The sequence below is a fragment of the Pecten maximus genome, chromosome 8, assembly GCF_902652985.1.
Source record: "Pecten maximus chromosome 8, xPecMax1.1, whole genome shotgun sequence".
In the NCBI taxonomy this organism is placed as follows: Eukaryota; Metazoa; Mollusca; class Bivalvia; order Pectinida; family Pectinidae; genus Pecten; species Pecten maximus.
The window spans coordinates 4,703,651-4,713,562 of NC_047022.1; the positions used below are offsets into that span (position 1 = coordinate 4,703,651).

General features: G+C 35.6%; 1 protein-coding gene across 1 annotated transcript; it reads left to right on the plus strand.

Moving 5' to 3' along the window:
• Positions 1-8,849: 8,849 nt before the first annotated feature.
• LOC117332903 (tigger transposable element-derived protein 6-like) lies at positions 8,850-9,656 on the plus strand. Its single transcript, XM_033891968.1, has one exon. It carries the CDS (start codon positions 8,850-8,852, stop codon positions 9,654-9,656), a length of 807 nt encoding a protein of 268 aa, XP_033747859.1.
• The last annotated feature ends 256 nt before the right edge of the window (positions 9,657-9,912 follow it).

The following is a 9,912-nucleotide window of genomic DNA, read 5'->3' on the forward strand; positions in this document are numbered from 1 at the left end:
TGGGGGAACCCTATCGGTGAAAAAATAGATGTTGTTCGGATCGGAAATCCATGAATGCGCAAATATGTTAAAAAATGGACGCCGTGGTTGTCGTGACGAATGATTTATGAGGCTGAAAAATAGCAGCTCTCTGCCAGCTTCCTTTTCGTAACATCCTCACACATTTTAAGCTGAATGGCACCAGTAGAGCTGGAGTAGATTTTTCAAATGCCTGTTTTCAAGAAGGGAGCCGTCTTGTATTTCGGACCGACCACAAAAACTAAAAATACTTGGTTACGACTATCTCCGAACAAATTATGGTGGGCCTCAGTTGAAATTAAAAATGTGTTGTTTTGGAAAACCAAATCTGAGCAATCGTGTTACAAAATGGCAGACTGTGTCGAAGTTTTTTTAAGATGCCGTAAATAAACCACATTGTCGGATTCTTGTTTATGAACATCCTTGCAAATGTCGAGCTCAATGGTATTATTGGATATGGAGAAACTATCATTCCGCCACCACGTAGCAAAATGGCCATAGTGGCTGTCATATAGAAAGGTTTTATCTGACCGATCAAAGAAATAACATTTAGTCAAGACCATCCTAGGATTATTTCCATGAATTTGACTTGAGGAGTTTCAGAAGAGGTTTGAATTGTGAAAAGTTTACGGACAGCGAACGACTACGGAGAAAGCACAACGCTAAAGGTAATCCTGTCCCTTCGGACAAACATGGTGGATATAAAACATCGAATTAGGCCAAGTGATTTAATAAAATATCGCATCAAAGACGGGGATCAATGAGAGTGTGAAGATTTGTAAGGATTTTGTTGTCATCATTAGTACCTTTATCTCACAAACAAATGATTGTGCTTTGACGACTTCCATGTTTCGCTTGGGTTTCTTTACAAAGAAAAATAATTAATGGACACGATTAAAAAAACGTACATTGTGCTATTTCACTTTGTCAGCATTATGTAATATACCGCTCAAACTACAGGTATACACTCAGCACACGTAATCATCACTCACCTTTCCCTCCCTGCTCCGCTTCGAGTATACTTCTGATATCTTTAGTGCACTTACTTACGATATCACATAGTACAGGTTTCAGCAAACGCAGTTTTGGTAAAAGTTTTTCGTATTCTCCATAAGAAATGAATATGTTGTCCCTGAGGAGATTAATCAAATCTTGAAATGTATTTATTGTTTTCATATCAACTGGGGTAAGTGGATGACCGTTCAAAAGGTTTTTCAATTTTTGTAGTTCTTCTGCTGTTATATTTTCTCCCAATTTGAAAACCATGTCGTTATGGGCATCAATGGCCGCAGTAGGTATGTTTGTAGCCATGCTGAAAGTGTCTTTATACTTTAAAAACCTGAAAACACACAAAATACTGTTTACTAGTTATCATTTCATGGTATGTTACCTATGATGTTTAAAGCGCATTGTTTTTCTGTCTGTAAAAACCATGCTTCCATAAAAAGATCTCTTACCTTAAAACCTGAATGGAGTGACTGAAGTCATTGTATTTTCTTCTACCAAAGCCTCAAAGAACTGGCGAATTATGTAACATCCTTCCACAGACATTCAAAGGTAGTCATGCTATAGTTATCCACCAAGTTTTAAGGCTCATCGAGGAATCTCATGTCGCGCTCTTACGGTGTAGAATTCTTAAGTAACGTGTATCTCAGGTTGAAACATCATTGTTTTCTCGTGTCCTGCATCTGCGATAATACAACACGTTTTCAATAGATATTGCTAACCTGAATGCTCCATCAATCATTTCAAAGCAATTTTGATTAATGCAATGCTATAAATATGACGTATACTTTTTTCTTGTTCTGAGGTTATGTAATTCAAAGCCAATTTAATTGAGAAAAACACTCGACATGGACATCTTTGCTTTCCTTATCGGGCTTTTACCACATAATTGAGACGCAAATTCCTTCTGACGTAGAACAATGATCACCTTTACACAGTTATGATTCTGAATGAATCTTGTAAAATATACTCTACGACTATATATATAAGTTGAATTCAGCCTTTCAATCCCGTTGTTTATATAACACAGATAACCACAGAACACTGATGTAATCATTCATTTCTGTTATCATTTCATTTCCACAACAAAAGAAGAATATTTCAATGTAAAATTACATCTGTCCGCAATTGGGACAACCTCTCATTTATACGAAATCTGTTCTCGTCATACAAGGATACTGCAGACCATCGTTCAGTCAAATTCATTGATATAACATTAATGGAGTGTAAATATGTACCTTTAATTTAAATAGATGTTTTCACTAGGTAAGGAACTCTTCTGTAAAGCCAGAAAAGTCTTAATTTTGTAAGACGACTTTGTTACAGTAATATTGTTGAGTGCACAAAATAATTCATTTTTAAATTGGCTTATTGTTGATATCCGTTTTTTTGTTGTTGACAATGTGTGGTTAAATAATGGTTTATAATGGTTAATGGTTAATGGGGTGTAGATATACATTATACAAACATATCTCTATATAAAGATACAGTGCCATCCATCGCGTTATCTTGATACATTAAAAAATTATGTTTATAGATTACTAACAGTAATTTGATTATTGACGATCTACAAATACTAAAAATGAACTTTTTTGAATATTATGGATTTTATTTTTCATAAATATCGTTAAAATGAAGACATATTTCTTATAAAAAACATATTTTTAGAAAGGGTCGTGCAGAGATGACAATATAATGGTACACCTTTAAATAAAGGATTATATGCGTTTTTTGAATGTCTTAAAAATTGTTCCTCACTTTGGCCTCCCTGAAACTTCATCCAAGTGGGTTATTTTCACGGGATTAACACTGATAAATGAATAGTCTTTAAGAAATTGCAAAGTTATAGGTTCTGATGCATTTAAAGTACATCAAGAAGTCAGAATGAATATATGTTTTTCATAGTTGGTAGGGTATAATGTCGGTATGTTTGAACTTAACGATCTGTCTCTAATGGAAACTCAAATAGGATAACATAATATTATAGTATACTTATAAACAAAATAACAAAACAATATATGATAACTTTGTAGATTTAAATGATATTTTTCAAAACGGCAAATAGAGATCACTTTACCCCTTAGTGATAGTGAGATCTGACAGGAAGTTTCATGACAAGATAGAAAAAATGAAACGGCTAATCTGTTAATACAGATTTGCTTTAAAAGTGAAACTGCCTTCAAACATTCTGTTGTCACTGAGAGAGATGGGGACCTCTACTCCATTTAAGGGATTTTTCTTATTGTTTTTTTTTTAAATAAGGAAGGACACAATCTCTTACTGCCACGTAAACATCTAATAAAATTCGGCAGAAAGACATCAGAAGGTTAATTAGTGGATTAATATGTGATAAATGAATATAATAAGGGATATTTTGTAAATATTAGCAGATGGCTCCAATAATACATTTTGTGTATTTTCTATGGACATATTTGGGGTCATTTGTATTAATAAATAAAGTCTATAACTAACACATGTCTATTACTAACACATTTCTATAACTATCACATGTCTATAACTATCACCTGTCTATAATTAACACATGTCTATAACTATCATATATCCATAACTATCACATGTTTATAACTATTACATGTCTATAAGTAACACCGGTCTATAACTACCACATGTCTATAACTACCACTGGTCTATAATTACCACATGTCTATAACTACCACCGGTCTATACCAAAAACATGTTTATAACTATCACGTGTCTCTAACTGTCACATGTCTATAACTATCACATGTCTCTAACTGCCACATGTCTATAACTATCACATGTCTCTAACTGTCACACGTCTATAACTAACACCGGTCTATAACTTACACCGGTCTATAACTAAAACATGTCTATAACTAACACCGGTCTATAACTAACACCGGTCTATAACTAAAACATGTCTATAACTAACACCGGTCTATAACTAAAACATGTCTATAACTAACACCGGTCTATAACTAAAACATGTCTATAACTAACACCGGTCTATAAATAACACCGGTCTATAACTAAAACATGTCTATAACTAACACATGTATATATCTAACACCTGCCTAAAACGTACATCTGTATATAACTATCACCTGTCCATATTTTACACCGGTTCATAACTAATACATGTCCATAACTAACAACAGTCTGTAACTAACACCTGCATATAACTAACATCTGACTATAACTAACATCTGTCTATAACTAACAAATGTCAATTACTAACTTGTCTATAACCGACACAAATCTATCACTAGCACCTGTTATTTCCTAATAAATTCATGCAATCGAACCTAAATTGGGACACAGTCAATGCATAATTAAGATCCCGGTCACGTTGAGATAAGTCCTTAATTTGTATTCAAATATATTTATGAAATAGACATTGATGTAATGGGAGAATTTAAAATGTCACAACAAAATGGTTGCCTCCATATAATTTTGTGATCCGTAGTTTGGTTCGAAAACCTTTAAAAAAAACGAAAACAGAAACAAAACTGAAAGAGGGGAATATATATATTTAAACATATATTTTTTTGCATGGATACTCCTGAAAGAGTACAAGGAAAATAACATTCGGGAGTGTACACGTTTTACACGTCTTAGAAAACTATATTTTTGCGAGCAATGGCTGATTTGGTGACTCATTGAAGACTCTAGCACACCTGTGCCAAGAGCTGCGAAATGCGTTTGAGCAAGGGACATTCTTCTCAACGGAGAAAGGGAGAGTCGATATCAGGAAAATGGAGGTATTTTGAGTGATGCGAAACAAGTCGTTTTAGTTCATGATAAAAGATTCAGACGTGATGAGGTGGGCCGGTTTCGTTTATTTTGTTTAACGTCCTATTAACAGGCAGGGTCATTTAAGAACGAGCCAGGTTTTGGAGGTGGAGGAAAGCCGGAGTACCCGGAGAAAAACCACCGGCCTACGGTCAGTACCTGGCAACTGCCCCACGTAGGTTTCGAACTCGCAACCCAGAGGTCGAGGGCTAGTAATAAAGTGTCGGGACACATTAACCACTCGTCCACCGCGGCCCCATGATCAAAGTCGATACAGACCAGATGGAGGGACTTGGTGGAATCAGATCAGGAATGTCACTTAAAGTATTAATTTCTGGCAACTCCGTTTTAACAATAAAATATATAAAGTTAACAATTCGGATTCGTTGTTTTATTTTTTCTCGTTGTCCTATATACGTAACTAAAGGCTTACAAATTCGGAAAGCTCGGTATGTTGATAACGTAAGTAAGCGGTTGCCATGTCACTACAAATGGCGGTATACGATCTGTCACATATACAACAATTTGGTTTTGTAAACGATATACAGACAAATGCCACACAGAATATAATATGATACGATGGTAAATCAGACTATTATCTGAGTAGGTAACAAACTCAGAGGTTATTCAAATTTCTCTTTTTGTTACCAATAACTGGTGTCATATTTTATTCCAAGACGTGTAAAGTCAAGGTATTTAGTATTTCATATTTTGCATAAATCAAATGCCATCAACATTGTGTTAAAAAAAGGCCCATACTATTATGTTTATATCATTATTCAAAATCCACGGAGGGATAGTTTACAAACATGCTTATTATATACAGCTATATCAACCTCATAGGGACGATATAACAATATAATAAACTTAAAGCAAAGGTAATACATGATGAATTAAACACCAACCTGTGTGGTGTATATGACTGGTAAATCCCTGGTACACCCCACAGTAAATGTCAATATCACATCTTGTTTTTTGTCCAAGAAGTTTATCAAAACGCCAGTATTCCTTTCACTGATTTATATTCCGCTGTTCTAAATATGTTTGATAATTTAATGTACCACAAACATTATCTTAAAGTACAAATGTCATATGGCAGGCGTAGGCGTGACATACCATGGGATATAGGGTGTGGTGACGTTTATAATTGTCGTGTTATGACAGGTGTATGTGGTTGCCAAGATATGCAATTTACATACGAATGATCTATATAATTAAATTTAAATCACTGCTTGAATACAGCTCTTACAAATGCCGGAATATAGACGACATCAGTAAAAGGGTATTGCTGTATGTCTGAGATTGGGTACCTATACAATATAAAAGAAAACAATGTTCCTTAAACATCTTTGGATAAAGTATCTTTCACAAACTCGAGGGAATGGGGTATGATCGTGTTTTGTTTTTGTTTCCTTTTGTTTTCCTTTTTTCTCGTTCGTTTGTTTGTTTATTCTTTTTTTCTTCTTCAGTATAACCATTTAAAAGGAAGCAAGAGCTATCGCTCCAATAATTTTTAGACCTTTAACAGTAACGTACATTCGTGTGTTACAATGCAAAACTATTGTAACACAGTGTACAGGTAAGGCGACTCATTTGGGCCACTATAACTAGGAAGCCTGAAGTTGGTTCCGAGTTCCGAGTTCCGTTTAAGGACTCACACAACTAAATCAGCCAATCAGCTTATGTTTCACGTAAACCAAGTCCCTGAGGAGAATGTGTTTCTTAGGTTTGAAGCTGTTTTCCTGAGTAATTAATATATGAAATGGGTACTTTCTATATACGAGAATAAAGTGTAGGGTCTTGAGGTTTGGAAAATCAAAAATATACACTCCTACTGAAAATAGAATGACGTAGGATTCGAGGTGTAAAAAGGCGGGAATTCCCCAGGTAGGGGTTCCTCAGTGTACTGTTAATGTCGGGGTTACTGTCTTCCGAGTACCCGTGTGCTCTTATATGCCATTAAACCTATACAATAACGGCATTTATCCGATAGAAAAATCTTCAAACTTTAATTTGATATAAATTTCACATCAATTGAACTTCAAACGAACGAATAAAGGGATTGGGTCACTAGTAATAACATATAGTAAATTATTTAGTTGTGTGAGTCCTTAAGTAAAACAGAACTCCAGCTTCGAGTTCCGTTTAAGATAAACGTATATGGGTTATATTTTTGTATTTTCCTATGCAACAAAAAACTTGAAAAATTAAATAAATAAATAAAAATGGAGACGATTGGTTAACAAGAATACAAGTTATCGCACGGAAACAAACGTATGAATAAATGTAATAGTTTCGCGGGAACAAAGCAATATGTCTCTCCGAAACTTACGGGGAAGACATAATTAATCGTTATCATTTATTCTATTTATTTATATGAATAATTCCATTATTGATATCATTAATTCAAGGAATAAACTGATATCAATACGAATTGTCGATATAATTTATTCATTAAATGATATCATCAATTAGAATTCATGATATCGTTAAATCATTTAATGATACCATATATTCGAATTGGTTAATCACAAATTTTTAGATTTAATCTAATCATTCAGTCTAATCATTGACAGCGAATAACAAGGAAGGCCTTTGGCAACAGCTCCTTAGAAGTTTCCTGCTACCCCGCGTATTTCTATGTTTCAGGTGCCAATGAAAGAACTGTTCAATATTATTCAATGAAATTGTATTTTTTTTATTTGTGTTGAATAAAACTTCAGTAATACCAATTAAAGACTTTTTTCCCATGCGTCATATAGACATTTCACCTCAACAGTAGAAGCCATATTGAAAAACAAAATGGTGTATGAAATACAGTGCACTCTGTCCAAATCGGACTCTGTCTAATCCGGATATTTGCCAAAACCGGCCAAATAATTTGGTCCCGAAAATTCCCTTCTTTATTTATAGTAAATAGCATAATCCAGACTCTGTCTATTCTGTAATCCAGCCATATATATTCCGGCCCCATTCCTTCTGTATACTAGTAAATCTACAATGTATAAACTGGCGTCGGTCCCATTCATGTTTCGCCTTTCGCGGTGGCTTCAGGGGCTCCAGACGGGTGTTTGTAATTGTAATTACCGCACAGGTAAATTATCGATTGACAAATGCCATCACCGTTCACAGGTGGCCACGGCGGGATAAACACCTGAACAGTTGTTACATACAATAAAGAATGAATTATTGTCAATGTATACCCACTGTGTTATGTGTTGGTAAATGTACATGTATCGTATTTGGCTGAAAACATGGTGACACGCACACCCGTTAAACGGTCATTAACAGACGGAGAAAATTCATCGCCTAAAAGGACAAGAAAAGAATTGTCCCTGGACATGAAATTAGACCTCTTAAAAAATTCTGAAGGGTTTCCTAAGCCTACACAGAAGGACTTATCTAAAAAAATACGGGAGAGGGACTTCAACAGTGTCAGACATCTTGCGTCGTAAAGATGAACTAAGACGTCAATACAGTGAAAATGTCCCTTTAGCACGGAGAAGATTTAATAGTGGCTCCAAATACGGAGATTTAAACGAATTAACACTCAAATGGTTCTCGCAAGCTAGAGCTAGGAACTTACGTTTTAGTGGTCCACTGTTGCAAGAAAAAGCTATGCGATTTGCATCTGATCTTGGTCTGACAGATTTTAAAGCTTCTAGTGGCTGGCTTACTAGTTTCAAGGAGCGTAATTCTATTGGATTTTACAAAGTCTCAAGTGAAAGTGGTGATGTTGATGTCAGTACTGTCGATGATTTCAAATCCCGTGTTCCCGAACTGGTCTCTGGTTATGATATTCGAGACATTTTTAATAGCGATGAAACGGGTCTTTTTTTCGTGCCTTACCAGATAAAAGTCTCGCTGCGAAAAAGGAAGCTTGTAAAGGTGAAAAATTAAACAAAGAACGTCTGACTGTCCTTCTAACCTGCAGTACATTGGGAGAAAAATTAAAGCCACTTGTAATTGGAAAATCCCAAATTCCAAGGTGCTTCAAAAACATTTCGAAATCCAGATTACCAGTGGACTGGTATGCTAACAAAAAAGCGTGGATGTCGGGAGATATATTCACAACTTGGGCGAAGGCATCAAACAATGATATGCGGAAAGCAAAACGCAACATCCTTGTGTTTTTAGATAATGCGACTTCGCATGTAAACGCATTGAAATTAACCAATGTCACATTCAACTTCTTTCCTCCCGGAACCACTTCAAAACTTCAGCCGCTCGACCTCGGCATCATCAGAGCTTTCAAAGCAAGGTACAGAAAACGACTAATGAGTCATTTACTTGCAAAGCTGGACTTCGTACAAAATGCTACAGAAATGACAAAATGTGTTACTGTGCTAGATTGTGTATACTGGATCAGCGCAAGCTGGAATGAAACGACTGACATTACAGTTAAAACATGTTTCATGCAGGCCGGCTTCCCCTTCGTGGAACCCTCTACAAAAATGTACCCGGATGAGGAAATCGGGGATGATGATGACGACATACCGCTTGCATTACTGCGACTCACAAACATAGATCTCGCGACTGCCGCAGACATTGAGGACGAATTCGAAATTGAGGATAACTCCTCAGACTGGGAAACTACACTTTTAGAAAGTGTCAAAGGGGTTGATCGTTCAGACTCAGACGACGAGTCTGAAACGGAAGACGAAAGTAACAATGAGACTGATCTCTGCTACGGTGACGTATTAGACCTAATTTACAAAATAGAAAAAATTGCGAAAAAGGAAGATGACCGGTACTTACCACATTTAGCTGAAATAAAAAGAATCACCGAGGATTCGATAATATTGAAGAAGGCCGCGTCAACACAAAAGACCATCAGTGATTTTTTTCAACCAATGTAATGTACTGTACATGTACAAAAGTTTAACGTTTAGCATAGTTTCTTATTGCCAGTGTTGATAAAACGTGTTAATCAATTCAGATATTGTATACACAAATAAAACTCAACGATACGTTTCTTATAAGATATCTTTTATTCATTTTTTTTTGCATTCAACAACGATATAAAGTAGTCTCTCTACAATCCGGAACTCTCTACAAACCGGTCTTATTTTGTGGTCCCAACGGTGTCCGATTTAGACAGAGTGCACTGTATAC